The sequence below is a fragment of the Protomyctophum bolini genome (assembly GCF_963924005.1).
Source record: "Protomyctophum bolini genome assembly, chromosome: 10".
Taxonomy (NCBI): domain Eukaryota; kingdom Metazoa; phylum Chordata; class Actinopteri; order Myctophiformes; family Myctophidae; genus Protomyctophum; species Protomyctophum bolini.
Window position 1 is genome coordinate 23,701,164 of NC_137871.1, and position 25,399 is coordinate 23,726,562.

A 25,399-nucleotide genomic window follows, 5' to 3' on the forward strand; every position below is an offset into this window, starting at 1 on the left:
GTGGGAATGCCTACTGAGTGGCAAAAAACTACTTTCTGGCCTTGACAGCCCATCCAAACAGAAACGTCCTATATTTTATTACATTAAAAGAAGTGAAATGGCGTTAAACTCACTTTGCCACTCAATGTATGCATGCGCATATACCCTCTATTACACCAAATCGTACCAGATTCTCTCCAGTCTGCATGTGCTCACATTTACTGTATTTTACACTGCACCTGAACACTCAAAATCCATGCATCTTTGCCCTGTGTGCCTACGTACAGTGTTTGTCTGTAAATGCAGTTGACCAGGCCAGGCGTCGGTAACCTCCTTGTTTTTCTAAAATATGAGCCCCAGGACTCTGACCCCTGGAATCCACTTCTTCTTTTTTTTTGTTCCATTTCCATTTTTATCAGACATCATTAGCAGAACTCACACAGTCATGCATTAGTCACTGTTGGCATCTTGGCTTCAGACCAGGCCCCATTCCTCTAGATTGTGAATGTCATTTTTAAAACTTTATCTGGATGGCAGATTGACAGTGGCTCCAATCGGAGAGACCAAGCAGTGGGTCAAAGCAAACACTAAACAGGCTAAATTTATTTCACTTGAGCAAAAGTTGAGCATTATAGAGAAAGCTTGCACTTGCTTCTCATTTCCCTTTTTCTCTTCTCGTTTTCATAACCTCTCCTCTGTTGAACCGTGTTTATTCAAGTGTGTGAAGTCAAATCAAATTAAAGCTGGTCCTACAACCTTTAATTTCTCTGAGGCACAGTGTAATGGATGTGAAATACAATTCTCTGTCATTTTATAGCATTTGCTTTAACAAATGCGAGACATGACAACGCATTTCCGGGGGTCCCCAGCCAAAAAACCCTACCCTAATACACTTAATCAACTGTATCCAATGCTTTCACATTGCACCGATCCGTATCCGAATACACTTCAATCGGTCCCGAGACTATACCTCCATGTGGTCCCGGGAATGGTTGGGTGATCTGTGTTTTCAGTTCTTTGTTGATTTGTTGTATTATGTAGTCAGTGTCACTGCGTTCAGTCCTGTTTCATAGTAAGTGTTGTCTTTGAATTCTCAGTATTATATAGTTTCCTAGTTTCCTCATGCCTGATCCTGGTTTCTTCGTTGTTTTTTGTTATATTTGTTTTTATTAGGTTTTTATAGACATGACAAACATGACATACATAACAATGACACATACACCAGACTGGGCAATGTATATAAAACGAGTGGGGGGCCTATCGTGTTAAGAGCATAGGATGAACACAACCATCATGAGACATCAAAAGAGTAAAGCAGGAGGGCATGGATATCAGTAGCCAAACAGAGCATAAATATATAATACATAATACAACATAAATATATATAATATATCTATATACGTGTGTGTATATATATATATATATATATATATATATATACACATATACATACCTATAACAACACATATAAAATATAAACATGAACTGGAGCACATATAAATAATATATATACATATATATAAATATGAACAGTAGGGGAAACAGCAGTTACGCAGCGGATTCAAGGTGAGCAGTAATAGGGCCCCAAATATACTCAAAAGTGGCTAGACTGTCCTGTCTGTTGCAACGCAACCTCTCCAGATGTATCAAAGATACAAATGAATTGAGCCATTTAATAAAACAAGGTACAGTCGTTGTCTTCCACTCAGTTAAAATCATTCTTTTGGCTACTAGTGTGCCGAGCATAAGCGTCTGCTGTATGGTGTATGACAGTGCGAGAGAGGCGTCAGAGCATCCGATAAGAGCAGCTAAAGCATCAGGAACAATATTAATATAATATACCGTGCTGCTGTACCATGAAAAAATATTATGCCAGAACAAAACGATTTTTGGGCAGGACCAGAAGGTGTGGCCCAGCGTGCCTTTGGAGATGTTGCATCTACCACAGATATCGGAAACAGCTGGGTACATTTTGTTCATTCTGACCTTTGAGTAGTGTAATCTATGGATGACTTTAAACTGGATTAGTTGCAATCTGGAATTGACAGAACCAGAGTGGATCCTCCTCAACCCCTCGCTCCATAGCTCATCTGACAGCTCCAGTCCAATATCCTCCTCCCAGGCAGCCTTAATATGGTTTGTTGATGTAGTAATAGATAGTTTGGAGAACAGTGAGACAAATTTTAATATAAGTTGTTTGGAGTTGGGATGTTGTTTCAATAGTGCATATAAACAGTGTTCCTGAGGTAGATTTTGAAAATTGTTAAATTGATTTTGAACAAAATGTCTAACTTGTAGATAACGAAAAAAGTGGGAGTTTGGGAGCAAAAATGCTTCTTTCAGCTCAGTAAGTGATGCAAAATGATTATCTATAGATCTGAAAATTTGATCAGGCCCTTGTCCTTCCATTGTGCAAAGGCTGCATCTGTCTGAGAAGGAATAAAGTTGTGATTAAAACATATAGGGGAGTGTGCAGACAGCACGGGAACTGAAAGCACCTTCCCCACCTGTTTCAGTATTTTTAGGTTTTTTAGGTTTCTTCGTTGTTAATAAACCCCTTGCATCTGAACCTTCCGCTTCACTGTCTGTGCTTGGGTCCTACACCTGTTCCGCATCGTGATAGATACCATTTTCTCCATGAGATGTGCAATTGTACAAAAATAGTACAAACTATTCCCATAATAAGCCAGATTTGATATACACGATGATATATATGTCGGAAGAAAGCACTCAAGTATATGACCACGACTGTTGAAAACTTTAAACCATGACATTTCCTGTTTTAAGTGTGTGTCATTTCCCTGTGGTCACGTTGGTACTTTAACTTCCCTATCGGAAACAAGCATGCTTTTACAATAAAGTCAATATTAACGTCATCTCAGTCTGAATGAAATTAACTGAATTTAATTTGGTCTCTCTAGCATGATCAAAACGTACACCCCATTTACAACTAGTGTAGTCAGCAATCAGAGTACTGGACAGCACTATGGTGAACTTGAAGACGATGAAGACCTGCTAAATTTAGTCATGTCTAGAATCGACTTCCTTTGCAACAGCAAAGAACAGGAACCATAGATATATATGCTGTTGGGGTGGTGCGTGTGGGCAGAAATCAATCATTGTTTACTTCGGCAGCAGTGTTTCTGACTGACAGAAGACCACATGCATCCTTCACGTTATCTCTTCATCTCTATCCTTATCAAGGGTAAGTCAATATCCCACCTTTTTGGTGTGTGTGCGTGTTCGTGTGTGCTATCCTGATCCTCATCCGACCTGACTGCGCTTGTATGTTCTCTCCCACATCTAGTGTGCGAAGCTACCTCGGTAGTAGTTGGCAACCATGGACACAACATCACTCTGCCCTGTAGCTACGACACACACACTCATGGCGTGCTGCCGGCGTGCTGGGGACGAGCGGAAGTCCCCCTATCCAAGTGTTCCGACACCGTCCTCTCCGCCTGGTATGGAACCGTAGATTTCCGGCAGTCCCCCAGGTACCAGTTCCTGGGACGGGACGGAGAAGGAGACGTGTCTTTGACTATCGTCCGTGCCCAGACGACGGACTCTGGGATGTACGGCTGCAGGGTGGAGGTCCCCGGCTTGTTCAATGACATCAAAGTGAACATTCTCCTGACCATAGTGGAAGGTAAATGTTCAGTGGTGGAAAAAAGTACTCAAATGTTTTATTTAAGTAAAAAGTATCGATGCTGCAATGCAGAACGTACTCCGTTACAAGTAAAATTATCTGAATTCGAAATGTACTTAGGAAAAAGTACAAAAGTATTGGCATCACAATGTAAGTGATTCCAAAAATAGAAAGTACTCGTCATGCAGAATGTCCCATTTCAAGTCTTAAAATGTATGAACATCTTTTGAAAATAGATCTACAAGCTCACAATGCGTCGCATCGTGACACATTGTGAGCTTGTAGATCGGCTATTTTCAAATGGCCAAAATATATATAGGGCTGAAGTGTAGTTAGTTAGTTAGTGTATGTTTACTAAACATACACTAACTAACTACACTTCAGCCCTATATATATTTTGGCCATTTGAAAATTATTATTACTAAACATTGTTTAGTAATAATAATCAACATCTACAAAGTAACTAATAACTAAAGTTTTCAAATAAATGTAGGAGTAAAAGTACAATATTTGTAGAAGTAAGTACTGAAAATGTAACATACAAATCCCTCAAAATTGTACTTAAGTACAGTACTTCGATTAGATAGTTTCCACCACTGCACGTCAGTGATTCAGAGTACTGCGTTAGTGGTGCTAAAGGTGAACTTCAGAATGTCGATTCATCCATTAGGTTAAGCCATTAGGATTTAATTTAATGCATTTAGAGAGCTGAAGCTTGTACCTTGGAATGTGGCTTGATGACAGATTTTATTTGAATAGGCCTACCATATAGACAATCTTGCCTGTAAATTACGGCAAAAGATTGTCTTTTTCTTTTTTACCGGAACAGAGCTAGTTTCCAAATGGAATGTAGGAAAAAGGTTTTTTGAAACGGTATTTATTTCTGTGTTGGGCTATATGTATGGAAAGCTGCTCCTTCTGTCCTCAAGCCCTTGGATGCAGTTTACCATTCTGCTGTGCGATTTGTACCATGGTGAACCTAACCCTTGTGTTTTTAGCAGCTCCAATGGAAGAGGAACCCATTACACTGGATTATGTGCTGCCCAGTGTTGCAGGACAAGGTGCGTAATGAGGTAGAAAGGAACCACTGTGACTGCAGATTTCAAGCACAATTCTTTGCACAACACACAATCACGGCAAAATTGGTTCTAAATCTGGTATGTTTTTTTTTAACCCATTTATAGGACTGAGACCAGATTCTACAAAATATTTTCTTAATCATGACAGTTTTCTGAACAACTTATGTTTATATATCAGTCATTTTCAAACTATTTCATGTCAAGGACCCCAAACATTATGTATTTGGCCACCGACCCCCATCTGAAAATATGTTGTTCCAGGGACCCCCCAGAAGATAATTATGAGATAAAAACGTTCGCTGTGAAAGAATATATATTCAAAGATTTGCAACACATTTTCACGATTTTTCTAAAATAGCAGATCTACAAGCTCGTAGCGCTTGTAGATCTGCTATTTTTCAACAGCTAAACCTTAAGATAATGGTTAAAGTGGTTAAAGTTTAACCACTTACTATATAAAGGGCCTTGTTGCCTGGATCAACACAGGTCTCCTCCAGGTCTGTTGAAGAGGGGCGCAACAACGCAAGCGTAAATAAAAAGCTAAACAGAATCCAGGTCTGGTGAGTGCACGTAACGAGCAGCGCGCTCACGTGAATACGCTTGCGTTGTCGCATCGCAACTTCTCAGAGCAAAAACGCAGGTCTCATTGAAAATGAACTATAGGCGCGTTTTATCGCTCCCTGTTTTGCAAGGCCCTTTAGGCGACACAGTTGCGTTCCCATCCTAAATGGGTTAAACAACTCATTCATTGGCACTGCGATAGACGGAGCAGGTTGCATCCTATCATTTTTATTTTGTAAAAAAATCTTTGCAAAAGTAAACTTCAGTAACCAACCGTATATCAAACCCCTACAGAGATATCGACAACACCAGTATTTGGAACAGAGACTTCAGAGACTTCCAACTACCCCGTGATGGAATTTGTCAAAACTCAGGTATAGATTATGTTGGTGAATATGAACTAAATATACTGTATGCACTTTTCTGTTTGTATGCATACTTTATGGTCGTGATTGTGTTTGTGGCATAGAGGTTCCACAAGTAAGTCATTGTATTCGTGGTTTTCAGATAATTACATTGTTATGTAAATGCATTGTGTAAACAATACATCAATACATTCTACTTTAGATCACTTTAATACTTTTTATTTTTATACTTGACTGAGCAGTGAGCAACTTTCACTTGAACTCATATCTGAAGTCAATACAAAAACTGCTACGAGGATGAAACCGATAAGCACTAAGACTTGTTCACATCAGGGTCCTAATAATTAATAAATTAATTTATTCTATGTGCTTTGTTTGATTTATTATGGGCTCATTCATTCATATTTGTCTTCAATTCAGGGAAGGTTCAAAGACCTTCTGGAGGTGGGGAACCTTGGCAGGTTAGCAGCAATTTTCTGCACCACCGTCATCCTAATCCTCGTGCTTATTTTTGGTAAGTGTGGAACAGATTCTAGTTTGTGACTCGTTGTGCCATGTGATTTTTTACAGTTTGAACATGCACAGGCCTCTGTTCTCTTTACGCAGCCATGGCTGCAGTGTGTAGGTCGATAATTATCCTTTTTTTACAAGCTGGTAGTCGATTGTCACTGAGGGGGAATTTAAGATTAAGGTTTTTGAGGGGTCCGTTAAAACGTCCGGATTAAGGTTGGTAAGGGGTCCGTTAAAACGACCAGATTAAGGATGGTGAGGGATGCGCTGCTTCGTGCTTGCGGTTATGGTTGGGGTTAGGGTTTGAGGTAGGTAGTAGCCGGCGCTGTAAAACAAGCCTCCCATCAGCGCCCATCGAAACCAAGGCTCTGCTTAAAAGGTAGTCCCGCGCAAGCTCGTCCTGCTGGTTTTCTCATTGGCTGACGTATGTGCGCACCGCAAATATGTCTGGGCGGAAACGAACGACTCAGAACACAATAGTTCCGCCTTTGAGAAGTTTGATTCCTACCTAAACTACTGTGCTGAAACTGACAAAGAGGCAGTTATAGCAGACCCCCGCAGATAAATGCAGCTGGTATTTAATTGATTTAATCAATTCTTGTTTTTAGACTGCATAGGGCCTACAGTGGGGGATAGTAATTAAATGTCCCTTAATGTTTACATTTCTTCTACACAGGGAAAAGACGTGTGAACAACGCGAGGACATCCGATCACACTGAGAACATGTATGAGGATGTCCAAATGTATGCATGTGCATGATGGAGACAGTTGGGAACGAGATGTGTTGTGCGTATAGCAGGTGTTTTTGGATGAAGTGGGAGTTCTGAATGTTCTCCAAGTGTGTGTGTGTGTGTGTGTGTGTGTGTGTGTGTGTGTGCGGCTGTGCGCGCACGTGTGTGTGTTGGGGGTGGTGTTTATCATTGCGTTCATGGGAGGAAATTGTTTAATTCCATGGTAGAAGGTCACACTTTGTCAAAGCCCTGCTGTGCAGCCTTAGTCTGCAGTAGGCTACAGAGAAATAGGGGCATATTGAGTTGTAGGCTTTGGCAAAGGTGCTCCTGAATTTATAGTTTGTGAACTGAGTTGGAATTAAGCTCAATCATGAGCTTTGAAACTTTGGCTTTGATCCTTTTCCTGACAGTCACCATTGAACTGGTGCTGTACTTTAGAGACACATTGCCACCTAGTGGACAGAAGGCATCATTGACAGAATAAATGGTTTTGTCATTTCTGCAGTCATTATCCAATACATGTCATACATTAAAATATAATGAATACGCACATATAATGTCAGCTACAGCAGTGATTCCCAAAGTGGGGTCCGGAGACCCCCAGGGGTCCTTGAGGGAGTTCCAGGAGGTCCCCAGCTAAATGATAGTTAGGAACCAAATGGAACTGTAACTGTAACTCAGAGAGTGGACCATAATCATTTGTACACTCAATTAACTTTAATTTTACAATATGTATTGAGGTCTCAGAGATAGAAATGCCAGAGATAGAAATAGGGGACCGTAAAAATCAGGTCAAACCGGGTGCCTTAGAGCCGTAAAAATCGTATCTTGTGGGGGTACTTGGCATGTATCTTCAAATGCGATCTGCGGGCGAATGAGTTCCATTTTGGGGGTCCTTGACATGAAAAAGTCAGTGGTTCCCTGAGCTACAGTATACCAACTGATTAAATACTTTGTGCTTTCTAACATATCTGTGCTATAGGTGTACGTGGGATGACAAATGTGTATGAAACAAATCATGTGTGTCAGTGGACTTTGGTTTCTAGAATCCTTGTCAAAACATTCCCCAAACGGCTAAACAGAAACATTTATTCTGATGGGTTTAATTATATATATATATATTATGTTGATATTTGATGAGAGCAACCCACCAAAAAGTTAAAACTTTCAGAACTTGTACTCATGTAAATAAAGGCCCAAGATACTTACCATTAATATCGTGGCTGCATTGCCCAAAACCAGAGCAGTACTCCCAGCAGGGGACTCGGCCAGTCAATTAATACCTTTGCAACCACAATATTAATGGTAAGTATTTCATACAGCTTTATGTCCAAAAATCTGTGTCTCATTTTGTAATCAACCCTCATGTGTATATCAGTCTTGTTCCCCAGTCAGTCCTTGTTGAGTCATTGTATCCTGTCACCTGTTTCAGTCTGTTTTAAGTTGTTCATGTTCACCTGTCTTCTGTATTAAAAACACCAATTCATGTTTTCGAACACTACATGCCTGGCTGTCCTGCGTTTGGGTCCTTACCTCACCTACACGTGACACTTTGTCCCTTTATACAATTGACATTCAGAATTGTGCACATGGAAAATAAAATAAGAATGTAGAGTCCTCATGTAGGATATATTATATTATATTACTGCTCCTCTCTGTTGTTTTTTACAGCAAATTGACAGTGTTCTGTGCACCTCCACCATCTGTTTTCTCGCCTCCAGGTAGGAGTGCAGCCACCTCACTGATGTGCTATCAAAACCAATTGCTTTTAGCTTGTTAACCAGTATGTAGTGGTTCACAGTGTCAAATGCTGCATGCCGCAGTATTTGCCAGCATCGACCACCACCTCGTGTTTCATGTGGTCGCTCAAATAGAGGAGGCATGTTTCAGTAGATGTTCTGAAGCCAGATTGGAATTCGTGGGTACATACATTTTTTGGTGGCAAGGTACTTTTCAACCTTTTCATAGACTAATTTCTTCCATCACTTTTAATCCGGGAGTCAAAGGGGGAATTATGGCTGAACGTGGTTTCGTCAGTAAATTTTTTTTCCCCACCTGGTTCTTGTAGCTTGGGGGTCACCTCTTAAGAATTCAAGAGGCTGCCCAAAACACTGAAAATCCACCCAAAATAGAGTTTAATGGTATTTCATGCAAAATACTTGGTCTATAAGTACATCAAATTGGCTCTTTCTACAGTGTTTATGGATGTGGATATGCACAATGAATTAGATTTATGATTAATGCATGATTAATTAATGCATATTAACCCCTTCATGCCAATAATCCCATAAAAGATATCTTTTGAGATTGTATGCACAATAATCAAGTCAAATGCATCAAATCTGCTTTCTACAATCTGTATTAGTGAAACGGTGGCATATTTATTTTCAGGTGGTTGCATATTAACCCTTTCAGGCCATCTATCTTGAGCATCCTGCGTGCCTTGATGATTTTGTTATACAGTAGTTGACTATTAGCTGAAAGTAGGCTTTCTGGTGTTCTGTCAGATGTTTGTCAAGATGTTGAATGGGAAAGTAGTTCCTTCAGAATGTGTGTGCGTGCCCTGCAGTTGATGGCTGAGCTAGTGATACATAGTGTGATCGCAGATTTACCAGAGGCAGAGGACCTGATGAGAGCCTATCAGATTGCAATTGCTGATGTCATACATCTAGTCTGAACATGAGATGACTGCCTTCTCCATCTAATGTTATGGCCTTTACTACCTGACGGCTGACAATCAACGGTATTTTTATGTTACCCATAAAATAAAATAAATAATAAAAAATAATGTTACCCATTGCTGGAGCATGGAATGGTCAGTGGACCAACCAGTTCATAGAGTTTACCTTCATGAGGTACGGCCACAGTGCAGGATGGATTATTTGAATAACCTTGAAGCAAGAGACCCTGAAGTCCTTGGCCCTGAGTCGTCACATCTGCTCCAAGATTGGGTCATAGATAGATAGATAGATAGATAGATAGATAGATAGATAGATACTTTATTAATCCCAGAGGGGAAATTCTCTATCACAAATAGGAAGCTAAGTTTAGCAGACACAACTGGACATGAACATAACTGGACTTCTTAAGACACTGCACATAGCGAACATCCAGGGGAGAGCATTGTGAACATCATCAGTGGGTAGATAGTGTCACGAACTGTGTACTCTTATTGTGTAGTTGTGTTCCTAGTGTTTCCTGTCTGCTCCATTTGTTGATACCTGCCTTGTCTCACCAGTCTGCTTTGTAATTGTATTTCACCTGTGTCCTGTTTAGTGTCTATTTAAGCCTCTGTGTATTCAGTGTTCACTTGTCAGTTTATAGTTTATGTTATGGTGTGTACTGTCCAGCCCGTGTATGTCCTGTGTTATTGAATAAATCTCAATTGAACTTCATCTGCCTGCCTTCCTGTGTGGTTCTGCACACACCAGTTGTCAATGTAGACATGCAGTGCTGTAAAGATAGCCTGGCTTGGCTCACGTTGTGATCATGGCCAAAGCATTTCCGGGGGTCCCCAGCCAAAAACGTTGAGAACCCCTGATCTAGTGAACAAGAATCAGTTGAGAAATAAACTTTTACTGACGAAACCACGTTCACCCGGACTATTTTGAGATGGAGCTAAGAATAGAAATAGGGCGATATAGTTGCCAGGGTCTAATTTGCTCCCTTTCTTGTGCAGGGTTACTTTGGCCAATTTGAAATCTTGGGGGACCTGTCCCTGTTTGAGGGAGAGTTTTATTATGTGGGTGATGATTGGAGCTATAGAGATGGCCGAGAACTTTGGAGGGAATATTGTCCATGCCTTGTCATGGCCAGTGCGGCCTTGTAGGGTTGAAGGGCACTCAGTTCTTTTTTTTTTTATGGAGAGGTTTACTATGTGGGTGATGATTGGAGCTATGGAAATGGCTGAGTCTCTGAGAAATTTGAAGGGAATATTGTCATGGCCAGTGACCTTGTGGTGTTGGAGGGCACTTTAAAGTAATAATAATGAATTGCATTTTTATGGCGCTTTTCTATGCACTATGTGCCTACTCAAAGCGCTTACAATGGTTCATTCATTCATACATTGGGAGGTGAAGCGGCAAACAGTCGACGCCAGCGTCCTCACTTCCCACCCTCAATCCAACCCTTGATGCTGAGTGTCAAGCAGGGAGGCACGGAGTCTTTGGTATGACCCGGCCGGGGATCGAACCCCCAACCTCCCAGTCTCAGGGCCGACACTCTAACCTCAAGGCCACCTCCTCACTTGTTACCATTGTCAGTTTAAAATCATATTACGAACACCTAGGTTTTTGTAGGCTTTGATGTGCCCTACACCAAATGCCAAGTGGCAGTTTGTTAACCAGCGTTGTTGCAATGTTTGTAAAGAAGATGTTTAAGTAGTTGGCTACGTCAAGCTTGTCAGTGATGAGGGTGTCGTTTGATTTTTTTTTCTTTTTTTACAATTTTATTTATACATTTTCAGGTTTAAAGACAAGACATACTTTACAAACAATCACATCACACACACATATACACATACACATAAACCCTTCCCACCCCCCCCATTCAAAGGAAAAAAAAATACACAGAAACAAAACATGAAAATGAAAATAATACTATACAATAGATCACAGTTTAGAGTTTTTTAGAAAATAAAAAAATGAAATAAAACATTTATGTGCATACAGCCTGTTAATGATAGGTGAGAAAAAAACGGTTGCCACATTCTGTCAAATACTTTCGTTTTAAGAGAAACGTCATATCTTATCTTTTCCATTTGTAGCAGGTTGGTCAATTCTGCTAGCCATACATTAAAAATGGGTACTTCCACTCCTTTCTAATGGGTCAGAATATTCCTTTTTGCGATAACCATGCCATATTGTATGGCTTTATGTTGGTAGTGAGTCAGAAATGACAGGTCTTGAAATCCGCCCAGCATAGCACAGTAGGAGTCTGGGGTGATAACACAGTCAAACACGTCTGAGAAAAACGTAAAGATGTCACTCCAAAATTATGTTAGTTTAGGGCACGACCAAAATAGATGTCCTAGGGAGCCCTCTGCCGTGTCACACTTTGAGCATAGTGGAGAAACAGAGGGATAACATGAGTGTAGCTTAGTGCAGGAATAATGCAACCTGTGGATTACCTTAAATTGGATCAATTGATGTCTGGAGTTTATGGAGCAACTGTGTATGGTGTTACTGTTAAGATATGATTCCCAGGCATCATCATCAATTGTTATAACTAGATCTTCCTCCCAGGCCTCTTTCAGGTGTTGTGTAGAGGGAGATTCAATATGATGTGAAAAAGTCTACCATTTGTGAAACCAGACCATTAGAATCGGGGTGTTGGTTCATGATTGCATAGAAATCATGTGAGGGAGGTAGAGTAGATTCAAAATGTGGTATATTTCTGCGCGTATAGTCTCTGACCTGGAGGTATCGGAAGAACTGTGAAGTCGGGAGTGTGTAAAACTCCCGAAGTTGTGTAAAAGAGGCAAAGACATTATCAATATAGAGGTCAGATAAAGTGTTTATGCCATTATTCTCCCAGAGTGTGAAGCTGTTCTTATCCAGTGAAGGGGTGAAAGCATGATTATAATGTATAGGCGTATAAGCAGATATTTCAGGTAGTTTATATGCTTTCCTTATTTGGTACCAGATTATCAGAGAATGTTTAACCAAGAAAATATTAGAGATGGAAGCTAGGGATTTTGGATACTGTATACTGTGATATGGCATAAATGATCAATAAAGATATAACTATTGGACCGGAAAACATCGGCATCTGCAGATATGTAAAATTGAATAATCGGGATCGGATCAGGAGCAAGAAAACGTGATCTGGACATCGCTAGCTTTAACTATACTGTATGTGTCGATATATGGCTGCTGTGCAATGCTGCATTCTATTCTTCAGGTATTTGTATAGTTTACTATCTATCGATGACTATATAGGGACATATTATGCACGGTGCTGTTGAGTGATGGAAGAGGAAGTTCCGCCGTGTATACGGTAACTAAACATCCACTAGTCAGCAGACCCAGATGTTTGCTCAGCAGTCTGCCACAGATAGCCCTTGGGTAAACCAGTCTGCCACAGATGGTGACTGGAGGTTACTTTAAGTTACTGCTGCCTGTAGCAGAAGATAAGTGGTTTGAAAACGTGTACAGTGGGCCTGTTCTTCGTCACGGAATGTAGCAACTGGACTCTGGGCACCGCACACCCTCAGGTCCTCGATGATGCACTCGCCGAGTCTGAAGTGCAGTCAGATATTTCTCGATGAACTATACAGACAGACCGATGGACAGAGACTTTCCGCATTTATATAGTACGATTGTTTTACTAATTGCTTATTGTTTGTAATGGATTACAAATGATTAGTTTGATCTGTACCCCTTGTCACGGTCACAACCTCTGCCCTTCTCCAGTTTGTCCCTGCATTGTGTAGCCCCTGCCCTCTTTTCCCTCTTCAGTTTGAAATAAGACACGTCACACATTGTTTTCTGCTGTGCTGCTTTTCCATGTGTACACTGTATAATGTTATTGAAGTTTAAAGAGCACAGAGTACCTTTCTGAACATGCAAAGCATTGCGATTCCATTCAAGAGCCTGACAACCAAATCTTGCGATAGGCCTATACTGCCAAGCCAGAAATGATATATGCTGCTGTTTAGATGCCACAATACAATTACGTAGAGCCCAGTGGAAAAACAAGTGATTAGAAAACAACCTGTGATATATTATTTTATATTCCTGAACCGATTTGAAGACAAAGACAAAATCGTTCAGAAATGTTTGTTCTCACAAGCTGGTCCAGCTGGCTCTTATCCAGTGTTTTTCACCAAACTGCCAGATTGCCTAAGAGAGTGCACTTTCTGGATCATTCGTCTTCGTTTTGTTAGTCAGAGTTTGCTTCTGTCTGTTAAGTTTTAGTTAGAGTTCAGTATTCTTGTGTTGTTGGTCTGTGTTGTCATTGTGATTGTAGTGTGTGAGTTTGTTAACTTTATGTTCTATACTGTTCTGCAGTGTTTTAGTAAAGTCTTTGTTAAATGTCCTTCTTGCCATCGAGAGTCATTCCTGACACCCCTATTTGTGAATCTAAGAGCTCTCCTCCATTAAGGTGGTGAAGTTGATTAAACACACACACACAAAGATAATACATTTGCACAAGCCAATATACTGTGACCGCCATTATGTAAGCCATGATTGATTTGAAATTGTACTTGAACAGTGACATCATGTTTCCTTCATGGGCCTGCAGTATCTTGATAAAAGAGAGCACATGGTATCAGAAACACGTACTGTATTTGCCTCTCCAGCTTACTGTAAATGTGATTAAGTATAGTTTTAAGATTATGTACAGATATACTGGGATGTGGGATAAGCCTTGTGCATATACTACAACAGGCGTCAAAAGACCTGAGGTTCTCTCTCTCTCTCTCTGTGTGTGTGTGTGTGTGTGTGTGTGTGTGTGTGTGTGTGTGTGTGTGTGTGTGTGTGTGTGTGTTCATCGTAGCACATAGGCTTACTCACTGCTGAAGAGATATATATGTTTATTGGCACCTTTCACTCTCTTTCTTCTAAAAGTCAAACCTAAGACATTTACACATGGAACCAAAACCGCAGAAAAGGAAACAGCCCCTTGACATTCCTCAGCCAACAAAAGTTGTTGATGTGTGCAAATCATCACCAGTCATGTGATTTGGACTTGATTCAAATTTGCACAACCCACTGTGGTTTCGTTTAATGTAATTTTGCGGTAGGTGAGGCCAAACCATTCGGAGGTGTTCTGTGATGAGAGATCTGAATGAGCGTGAAAATGAATACAGACGCTGGCTGCAAATGGCTGTCCAGGATGATCCTTTGTGTGCTTCTAGGTAAGACATCCAGCATAATCATTTGCGTCTCACTTTAATAAATGCCCATTTAACCACTTAATAGCATACTTTGTTGTATATGTCTCTACAAGCTCTCAACGCATCACTGTTGCAACACATTTTGAGCTTGTAGATCTGCTATTTTTTTCTGAATGGTTGCCTATTGTATTGCCAAAGGTTAGTGTATTTTCACCAAACGTTTGGCTGTTGTATGTTGTAAAATGTATGGCTATTTTGTCCTTATTCCTTATTAGAATAAGGAAGCTATGGTTTGTGTGGTTAAATAGAAGTGGAATGTGGTGATGAATAATTTGGATCGGATTTGTAAATTATGATTCTTTATCTTAATGTTATTTTATTTTAAGTGTGTGAACCTGTCCTTATGTAGGCCTAAACTACATTATAACGTTTTAGTATAAATTGCCTATACACACATTCACAGCCGAGTTTAACAATTTATTGATTACTAATGATAATTGAACCATTATTACACTATCGTAAACTACAATCATGAGAAACTACTATTCTTTATTTAATCAACAACTTCTGGTTGGCTTGGCCATAAAAAATCGGTTAACTGTATCTTTCGTCTATGGTTCAAACTAGAGATGTCCCGATACGGTATCGGGAAAAGTATCGGATTGGCTTATTTTTCATAGCGGGTCATATCGGTATCCGTGAATATGCCAGTCTAACCACCGATCCGACACAGGGGTTGACACTATGGCAGGTAAATAAAATGTTGGGACATGTGGAGTTTGCTTTGGAGTTGCCCAAACCGCAAGTGCACATTTGAGTGAGGAGTCTGCTATAAACACAACACGAGATATATAGCTAGATAGCTATAAACACAACATGAGATCACGATACTGGTATCTGTATTCAGCATTGGTATCAGCTATCACAGAAATGAAGGTATCTGGATTGGATCGGAAGCGAACATCCCTAGTTCAAACCTGGACTGTTAACACTGTTTGTTAGGAACCTAAGTGGAAGTACTGTACTTAAGTACCATGCTGGAGATAAATTATTTGTAATATTTCAAATATTGTACTTTTATCCACTACATTTATTTGAAAACTTTAGTTACTAGTTACTTTGTAGATTTTGATTATTATTACAAAACATATGTCTTCAGACCTAGATAGATTTTTGGCATTTATTTTTCCTTTTTACATTTCGATGCCAATACTTTTGTACTTTTACTCAAGCACATTTTGAATTCCATTTCATTTTTACTTGTAACGGAGTAGTTCTACATTGCAGTATTGACAATTTTACTTAAGTAAAACATGCAAGTTCTTCCAAGCAGATAGCCTAAACTCAAATCTAGTGGCTTCAATTAATAGATTAGTGATCAAAAAGATCACAGCACTGGTCCACCTGTTTCTGGGAAATAAGCCTTGTACAATGGCCTAGGAGAATATAGGGCTCACAAGTTCGGGAGAAATGGACAAATATCATTAAACAAAAATTCAATAGAACCAATAGAATATATAAGAGAATAACAAGCATGTGGTTCCCAAAGTGGGGTCCAGGGACCCCTAGGGGTCATTGAGGGAGTTCCAAGGGGTCCCCAGCTAAATGATAGTTTGGAACCAAATGGACCCTTATGGGTCTGTAACTCTGAGAGTGTACACATGAAACCAAATGGACCTGTTACCTCTTATGGGGTCCCTGGCTGGTATACCTTTTCAAACGGGGGTCCGCAGGCTAATGAGTATAATTTTGGGGGTCCTCCACTGGTCTATAATATCTACACAAACCTCTCTGATTTAGGTGGTGCATGCGCAGAGGGCATTGAAGCCACAGTGGGAGCAGACGTTACCTTACATTGCCAATATGACGCCCAGTACTACGGCAGGCTGGCTGTCTGCTGGGGCCGAGGGGTCATACCCAATAGGGGCTGCGGCAACGAGGTCATCAGGGCCGACGAGCACGGCGTGACCAGACTGTCGGAGCGTTACCTGCTCATGGGGGACGTGAACCAGGGACACGTTTCCTTGACCATCAGGCAGGTTCAGGAAAGTGACTCTGGGGTTTACGGCTGCCGTGTGGACATACCTGGCTGGTTCAATGACCACAAGCATGAGGTGGCGCTGACCGTTGTTCCAGGTGAGACCATCAGTTACTCAATAGCCATTGGAAGAAAACAATGTTCTGTGTGTGTTCGTTAATGCATGGAAAATGATCCAAACATGGCATTAAGCACATGAATAATTATTCATAATTGACACAACGGTAACTATGCACAAAACCGGATTTCACCCACCTTTTTCCTTGTAAAACTGTACTGTGATAATAACGTTGATGCTGATTCTGATTCTTTGAACAACCTTTTTGCTTTCCAATAATGACCTTGTCATTGCTTTCCTGCTCAGCGCCTCCTCGGCCGTTGATCTTGGAGGTACGAGAGGTGAAGGCGAGGACTGTCACAGTTCGCTGGACTCCTGGATTTGATGGAGGCCACCCCGTCACATCCTACAGAATAGACTTCAAGAACAATATGGGTAAACACAGTTTCATGTGTCAATTAACTGACAAACTAAGTCATGTTTTCAACTTGAAAATAAGTGCCGACTGACGTGTTCGGTGAAGTATGAATTAGTCATAATCATCCATAAATTAATATAAGGCTATTCAAGAGCTTTGGACCTCATGTTTAGCATGTTTATCATTTGAGTTGTACTATACACATGCATACAAGCCAATGGCGTGTTATAATGTTGATTCTCTTGGTGCAGAGTCATGGGGGACTGCAGTGACAGCTGGAGACATCAACCCTGCGCTAACTCAGGTCACCTTGATTGATATGCGTCCGGCCAAATCCTATAACGTCCGTATGTTTGCTGTGAACGATGTGGGCATGAGTGAAGCCAGCAATGTTGTTTCTGTCACCACCAAAGAAGCAGGTATAACTGTGGTATTATCACATCTGATAAAGATGTTCTGAATACTCATTCAAAAGGGATTTGAATGTAAGTCAACTCTTGAACCTTTTCGTTTCGTTGTAGCACCGGAAGGTCCTCCACTGGATATACGCCTCGATGCTCTTTCTTCTCGCAGTATAAAAGCCATTTGGAAAGTAAGTAATCATACTGTTGATCATTTGTTGAGCCGCGAAACCGTCGTAAGGAGGCTATGCAATTTCATGTGTTGGATCTCTAACTCGGTATCTGACAAAGATATGTCTCTTTTTGATACAGAGACAGTTATGGCGGCAATACTAACTGTTCTTCACATACTACAGCATGTCAAATTAATGTCAGAGCTAATGTAATGTAAATATGAGATAAATGCTTAAACATGTAGGCTAGTAACAACCAATATGTCAATTTGAAGCTATGATTCCCTGCTTTCATATGACATGAAAAACAATTCAATGACTTAGCCTCGGTCGGAAACGGTCACATATTGATTAGAACATAGTCGTTCATAACCTCTGACATATCACCGTAGAACAATGGTTCCCAAAGTGGGGACCACCAGGGGTCCTTGAGGGAGATCCAGGGGGTCCCCAGCTAAATGATAGTTAGGAACCAAATGGACCCTTATGGGTCTGTAACTCTGAGAGTTATTAACAGTGATTTTACAATATATATATTACATTGGGGGTCCCAGAGATAGAAATGCCATTAAATGAGGGACCGTAGCCTAATTCACGTCAAACTGGGGACCCTTGAAATGAAAATGGTTGAAAATCACTGCTACGGCCGTACAAAGTCTTCTCTTATGGGGGTCCTCCACAGGCTAATGAGTATACATTTGGGGGTCCTTTACATGAAACCGTTTGGGAACCACTGCCGTAGAAGGATGAGACTGATTGTATCAGTCTCAAATGCAAATGTGTTGTATGCAGTGGTGGAAAGTAACTATGTACTTAAGTGTTGTACAGTTGTGAGGTATTTGTACTATTTCCAATACTTTTACTGTACTTCTACGCCACTACATCTCAGAGGCAAATATTGTACTTCCACTACATTGATTTGAAAACTTTAGTTACTTTGTATACATTTTGATTAAAAATCATACAATAACCACTTCAGCCCTATAGGCTAGCCTACATTTCGGCCATTTGAAAATAGCAGATCTGTGAGCCTGTAGATCTGCTATTTTCAAAAGATTTTTTATACATTTGAAAACTTGAAATGAGACATTCTGCACAATGAGTAGCCTACTTTCTACTTTTTGGTACTTTAAGTACATTTTGATGCCAATACTTTACTTAAGTGCATTTTGCATTCAGGATTTCTACTTGTAACGGAAGATTTCTATATTTCAGTATTGATACTTTTACTTAAGTCAAACAATTGAGTACTTTTTCCAACACTGGTTTTATGTCAACTATAGGCTCCCAGGACAGAGCTCCGTAACGGGGTTCTCCGCAGCTACGCCATTAGCTACAGGGAGTACGACTCAGTGAGCAGACTGTACGGGAGGTGGCACCACCTTAGTCGGACGGCCACACAGGAGCAGGAAAGTGTCATCTTGAACAATCTGAAGCCATCCACCCAGTACAATGTTCTTATTCAGGCTAGAACAAGTGCAGGTATAGGGCCTGCAGCCCCTGGAGAAGGCTTCACACTGGATGAGGGTAGGCTGCCTGACACAATCATAACACATGTCACCTGTATGTGTTTCAATATAGAAAACAATTGTGATGGTGGCCATAGATACATTTTGAGTAGAATTCACATTTCAGTCCAAATGTACTATAACATAGATGATTACTCGTGCGTGCGTGCGCGTGCACGTCTATTATTAACAGTGACTGACATGTTAAAGCGTAAAAGTGAAAGATATATTCTTTTGTTTTGCAAGTTACTTAATTTCATGTGAGGTGGATATTGACAGAGATTGGAAAATAAAAGGTATAATTGTATCCCTCCCAAGTTCCCTCAACTTCAACAGCTGAGACTACACTCGCCGCCACAGCCTGGTGGGAACAAACCACTGAAAGCCTCCCCCCAGGTACACGCTTTTAAAAATATGTCAGTGTCAATAATCGAATGTAATCCTGGGTGCTACACTTCCTCTGCCAACCTGGGGGGGCAGCGGACTGACCTCATGCTTCCTTATATGCATGAGGAGTCCAAGCTGCTTCTTTTCACCTGACAGGGGAGAGTTTCCCCGGCCGGACGTAGCGCGTTGAAGGAACACGTTATTCCATCCAGTTCCTTTCCCCTCCATCAAGCGCCCCGGCTGGCCAGGGGGAGGTAGTTTAGAGACCAGGATTACTGCATGTTTTTAGTGAGGGTACCTACCCTATAGGGACACGGGGAGAACATGCAAACTCCACACATAAAGGCCCTTTGGCCAACCCCGCCTCGGGTATGGGCACTGATGACACGGAGGAGAGAACACGCCTTAACTTGTATTTGTATCTTCCAGTTTGCCCTGAATCCCTCGTGGTAGAGCTAATAGAGGTTCTATGTGTATCTTCCAGTTTGCCCTGACTCCCTCGTGGTGGAGCTAATAGAGGTTCTATGTGTATCTTCCAGTTTGCCCTGACTCCCTCGTGGTGGAGCTAATAGAGGTTCTATTTGTATCTTCCAGTTTGCCCTGACTCCCTCGTGGTGGAGCTAATAGAGGTTCTATGTGTATCTTCCAGTTTGCCCTGACTCCCTCGTGGTGGAGCTAATAGAGGTTCTATGTGTATCTTCCAGTTTGCCCTGACTCCCTCGTGGTGGAGCTAATAGAGGTTAAGCATGAGACGGTCACCCTCCGCTGGGCGTCTGGGTTCCATGGAGGGAGCCCTGTCACTTCCTTTGAGCTGGAGTACAAAACCCTAAACGGTGAGAGAAAATCATCAGCAGTCGGGAAAAAGTATACTCAAAGTTAAAGTAAAAGTATCAATACTGCAAGTTAGATATACTTACGTTACAAGTGAAAGTGCAGAATTCAAAATGCACTTAAAGTACTATAAGTAAAAGTACTCATTATGCAGAATGTGCCATTTCAGGTTTTCAGATGCATAAACATTTTGAAAATATTTATTTTCAAATGGCCGGAATGTATAGGGCTGCAGTGGTTACTGTATGTTTTATCATAATAATCTAAATCTAAACTAGTAAATAAAGTTTTCCAAAAAAGAACATTTAGTTGATCAATATAGACGTAGTGGAGTAGAAGAAAAAGTACTGGAAGTCAAGTAAAGTACAAATGCCTCAAAATGGTAGTAAGTACAGTACTTATGTACTGAGCCTGGATGTTACTATGGTGTGTATCATAGCATTAAGTGTGTGGACCTTTGTGTTACCGCAGCCTCCTGGGATTCCACAAAGCTTTTTGGAGACATCAGCCCCAACTGGACAGAGGCCACTATAATAGAGACACACCCCGCTACCTACAACATGCGCATGTTTGCCAGGAACAGCGTGGGCCTGAGCGACCCCAGCAATGTCCTGACAGTTACCATCAGTGAGAGAGCAGGTCTGGTTTTAATGGACTCCAACAATTATGCGTCTGTCTGTTTGTTTCTTTGTTTGTTTGTCTTGTTTCATTTGACGCTTCATCTGATATTGTTTATCTACAGTACGGGTGAAGGTTCAATTCAATTTTAATGCTGGCTTTTTTTTCAATTCAATTTTATTATAGTGTCAAATCACAACAAGTTGTCTCAAGACACTTTACAACCAACAAAGATCCACCCAGAGCAAGCAATATTGCGACAATGGTAACGAAAAACTCCCCTTTAGGAAGGAACGTCAGACAGAACCCGACTCTAGGGTGGGCGGCCATCTGCCTCGACCGTGTCGGGGGGGGGGGGGGGGGGGGGAGGGAAAGAGAGCTAATGCTTATAAATTTACTATCATGTTTCATCATGCTTTTCAAACATCCTCTACATTTAGGGCCAGGTACCATTACAGCTACAACTACAGCTACAACTACAACAACCGAAGGTAATAATAATAATAATAATAAACTTTATTTATATAGCACCTTTCATACATAAAATGCAACCCAAAGTGCTTCACATAAAACAAATAACAAGCAGCAGAATGCCAGAAAACAAAAAAGCAGGTCAATACAAGACAAATTATATACACAAATACAAAGAGTAAAAATGGTAAGGAAAGTTTTCAACAAAGTAGGGGTCTATATTTCGTCCCCTGGGGTAGTTCCCTCCTTTTTTGCTTCAACACCAAATGTCTTCAGAAAATACTTAATCTACAAGCTCACAGCCAAATGTTCACCTATATTGTAACCTCTAACAAGAGTTTCACTTCCATAAGACCACATTATGTGCAGATGAACTTCCTCTTGAGCACTTCTTGTTGTCTGCACTCTGCAGGTCATGAGGGGGGGCAGCTCTCAACAACCCTCTCCACTGACACCCAGGCTGCAGTGAGTATGATGCCAAATGGAACACTTTTGTGAAAATAAAATCACACCCGTGTGAAGTGAGGGGCGCTCTTATCATCATACATCATCTCATTCCGGCCAATCACAGTTGGCGTCCGCACCTTCATCATCAACTCAGTCAAAATTGTCCATTCATTGTCAATGGCATTTTAATGTTTGTGTAGGACAAAGTTTGTGCACACACTAAGCTCTGGTCCATAGCTCTAATGCCTTCATTAGAGCTATGTTACTCTTCTCTTCCTGCGCTCACATGAAATGCAGACCAGCCTCTCATTGCACTTTTTGGCCAGAAAAGTTTTTATTTTTTTTTCAACTGAAGGAAAAACCTTGTCTATGTGGTTTTATCTTGACAATATCCAGCCCATTCAATGACCATAAAACATACAACTAACAGACAGTTGCACATACTAGGTACCGTGAGTAGATGGCGTTGATTAAACCAGCCGGGTGGCCTGTGTGGACTGGCCTGCAGTGCTTTTTGTGTAAAGGAAGCGGACAGTTTCAGGAGATGTGCTATTCTGGAACCTGGAACCTGCTCTTAATGCTCATAGTCTTTTGAGAAAAGGAAGGAAATGAAACTGTTAGTCAGCTCTTCGCTGCTGCTATAATTTCCATTAAAATAGCCTATCTACAACAAGGCAAGCTCACAATGTATTGCAACACAACACGCTGTAAACTTGTACGGTAGATCTGTATTTTTTTAAATATATAATGACATGCCCAAAATAGGGATGCCAGCCACGTTGAAAGTGGGTAAAAATCAGGCACATTGGCTGCATAATTGCAGACACTTGAAGAAAGTCAAATAATGGCCGATATTTTGACCAGACCGCTATAATTGGTCTGGCTCTATATCACTATGACCGTTACTGTATTTTTCTTTGCTAGGTGAGTGGTGACAAGAGCCATGGTAATGTGGTTGCATGGGTGGTTCCAGTGGTAATGCTGATGGTAATTGTTGCCATAGCAATTACATGGCAATTAAAACGTGAGTACGAGTACGACTAACAATTTATTTGATTTAAAAAGTCCATACATTTTCCCCAGTTTTTATGTATTTAATTGTTACACCTTCTCTTTCCGCAGGCATGAATAAACTTAAAACGGGCACCTTGTCAATGTGAGTGTTTATTTATAAGATGCGGTCACATGGGGCAAATCATTAACACTCAACTGCACACTGGAATTGAATAATGATTTTGTCTTTTGTTTGCAGAGCGTGGCTAAAGAATGGCTCCCAACGTTACAGAGACACTGAGCCGATTTCAGAGCTGTAAAAGAGCAGTGGTTCTCAAACATATACCGGGGGTATGGTCAGGTGTAGCCCTGCTACAATATGTTTTTTTTTTTTCAGATTGTCTTTTATTTACGATGGAGCGCAAGCTAGATTTTTATGAAATTTTTATGTCCATCTTTTAGTGTCTGTGTAAACACAAACTTTGTCCTAACACAAACATTAAATGCCATTGACAATGAATGGACAATTTTGAGTGTTTGTGTAAACACAAACATCACGTAAACACCAATCTGGGAACCCATTGGCAAAAAAAGGAAAAACAGCTCCCTCTGCTGTTTGTTTCCTTTGAATTTGCCTCTGGGGGCAGGCCTCAATTGAATGTGTATAACAGGATGTTGGCCCGTTTGGCCCACCCTCAGCCCTCCACTTCCTGTGGTGCGCCTGTGTTTTCATTCCCACTATCAACAATGGCCTTGCTGACAGATTTGGTAGCACAGCACAGAATCTGTTCTTGAGAGATTACATAAACACAAACATCATGTAAACACAAACATTGGAGACAAAAGTGAGGAATGAGATGATGAATGATGATGTATGATGATAAGAGTGCCCCTCGCTTTACACGGGTGTGATTTTTTTTATGGTGGGTGGTTGACGTACATTATTGGCAATGTGTTACATTAAAATCAATTATGATATGGTTCACAGATTGAACTGATTTTATGAACTTTTATTAATAAAAGAAGCCCTAGGAGTGCCACAAAGTAATTCTAGGGGTACTATTAGCTACACCCATTTGTGTAACACAGATAAGTAGCCTTTGGTCTAAGGCTTAGACCAAAGGCTACTTCTCTATTTACACAATTGTAAAATAGCTTAGACTCTAAGCTATTTTACAATTGTGTAAATAGTAAGCATGAGCCTTGCTGATTGTTTTCTTTACATTTAGATGACTGCATGGGTTTCACCGCTTTATCGGGATAAATCTTCTGAAATGTGTCTTACATCCCAGGAAGTATAGTTTGTTTGAAGTGTTTCACCCAATCACCTAATATACTGTAACAAAACTATATGTTTTAGCAAACAACAAAATAAATACTGTGACATATGATGATGATAACCAGAACTTTCTTTCTGTGGAGTCTATTACGTGGACACACGTGATGCTGCGGGACCAAGTGCACAAAGCGAAAATCCAGATTGATTCCACAAAGTTATATGTATATTTAGATCCCACCCCTCTGGTCAGTGAAAGAGAGAGACAGGGAAAGATAGACAGGAGGGCAGAGAAGAAGGAGAAGGGAGTGGAAACTCCTTATCTCGATGCAAAATAATAATGAGCAAGAAGCTAAGCAGAGCCTGGAATCTCCTCACTCCATGTCAAAATGACCCCTTTGAAGCCATCCTTAGGCTAGGGTTGTCCTGATCAGATCGGGTGATCGGAAATTGGGGCCGATCACGTCATTTCCAAATGATCAGAGCCAAAAAACGTTATTGGGACATCCCTATAGTATCAATATTATATCCATATCATGATATTAGACTGGAAATTGTCTGTGATTTGGGATATTGTACTATTGTGATATGGCATAAACGTGTTCTATAAAATATAAATATCGGATCGGGAAAAATCGATAACGGCAGTTGCTCAAAATCAAATGATCGGGAGCAAAAAAAACGTGATCCCTACTAGTAAGTGGTACAAAGTGAAACAGAACTGCAGACTCACTCCCAATCTTCCGCCGTAGTCTGAAAACCCACCTCTTCAGACTCCATCTTATAGCCTGTAGAAATTGCCGTAGCACTTGTCCTAGCCTCGACGACCTTTATACAGGCGTATGCATAGGCTCAACTTACGTAACTTTGATAGCATTTTATGTAGTCATATAGCACTCTAGTCTATAGTGTATACGCATGTCACGGCCCCTTGGCCTGGCCTGCAGGGCCTATGCTGTCTATAGTGTACTGCCCTGTCTGTGTGTTTCAGCCCATTTGAGACTCCTCATTAGGTGCATTAGGAGCACCTGGCCAGTGCTCATGGAACCTCTATAAAAGAGGGCTTGCC

At 40.8% G+C, this 25,399-nt stretch overlaps 2 protein-coding genes across 3 annotated transcripts; both read left to right on the top strand.

Moving 5' to 3' along the window:
- Nucleotides 1-2,945: 2,945 nt before the first annotated feature.
- On the top strand, nt 2,946-8,217 carry LOC308322808 (hepatitis A virus cellular receptor 1 homolog). Its single transcript, XM_080774272.1, has 6 exons — nt 2,946-3,184; nt 3,287-3,625; nt 4,624-4,686; nt 5,560-5,639; nt 6,051-6,144; nt 6,817-8,217. Exons 1-6 carry the CDS (start codon nt 3,142-3,144, stop codon nt 6,897-6,899), a joined length of 702 nt encoding a protein of 233 aa, XP_080630398.1. The 5' UTR covers nt 2,946-3,141; the 3' UTR covers nt 6,900-8,217.
- Nucleotides 8,218-14,607: 6,390 nt separating this feature from the next.
- Nucleotides 14,608-24,434, top strand: LOC308322624 (protein sidekick homolog). Of its 2 annotated transcripts, XM_080773999.1 has the most exons (14): nt 14,608-14,732; nt 16,512-16,847; nt 17,114-17,242; nt 17,477-17,644; nt 17,747-17,817; nt 19,083-19,326; nt 19,626-19,703; nt 20,399-20,527; nt 20,997-21,164; nt 21,584-21,634; nt 22,027-22,079; nt 22,986-23,085; nt 23,184-23,217; nt 23,314-24,434. In XM_080773999.1, the coding sequence occupies exons 1-14, from the start codon at nt 14,663-14,665 to the stop codon at nt 23,372-23,374; spliced, it is 1,692 nt and encodes a 563-aa protein (XP_080630125.1). In that variant the 5' UTR covers nt 14,608-14,662; the 3' UTR covers nt 23,375-24,434. The 2 variants fall into 2 exon arrangements, with proteins under 2 accessions (XP_080630125.1, XP_080630126.1); XM_080774000.1 differs by lacking the exon at nt 21,584-21,634.
- The last annotated feature ends 965 nt before the right edge of the window (nt 24,435-25,399 follow it).

What these genes read in the sequence shown, in the direction of transcription:
- LOC308322808 (XM_080774272.1), top strand. Translation starts at nt 3,142, where the DNA reads ATGCATCCTTCACGTTATCTCTTCATCTCTATCCTTATCAAGG. An exon ending in TCTCCTGACCATAGTGGAAG is followed by an intron (nt 3,626 to 4,623) that starts GTAAATGTTCAG and finishes TTGTGTTTTTAG; the next exon opens with CAGCTCCAATGGAAGAGGAA. An exon ending in AATCCTCGTGCTTATTTTTG is followed by an intron (nt 6,145 to 6,816) that starts GTAAGTGTGGAA and finishes TCTTCTACACAG; the next exon opens with GGAAAAGACGTGTGAACAAC.
- LOC308322624 (XM_080773999.1), top strand. Translation starts at nt 14,663, where the DNA reads ATGAGCGTGAAAATGAATACAGACGCTGGCTGCAAATGGCTGTCCAGG. An exon ending in GGCGCTGACCGTTGTTCCAG is followed by an intron (nt 16,848 to 17,113) that starts GTGAGACCATCA and finishes TTTCCTGCTCAG; the next exon opens with CGCCTCCTCGGCCGTTGATC. An exon ending in AATTACATGGCAATTAAAAC is followed by an intron (nt 23,086 to 23,183) that starts GTGAGTACGAGT and finishes CTCTTTCCGCAG; the next exon opens with GCATGAATAAACTTAAAACG.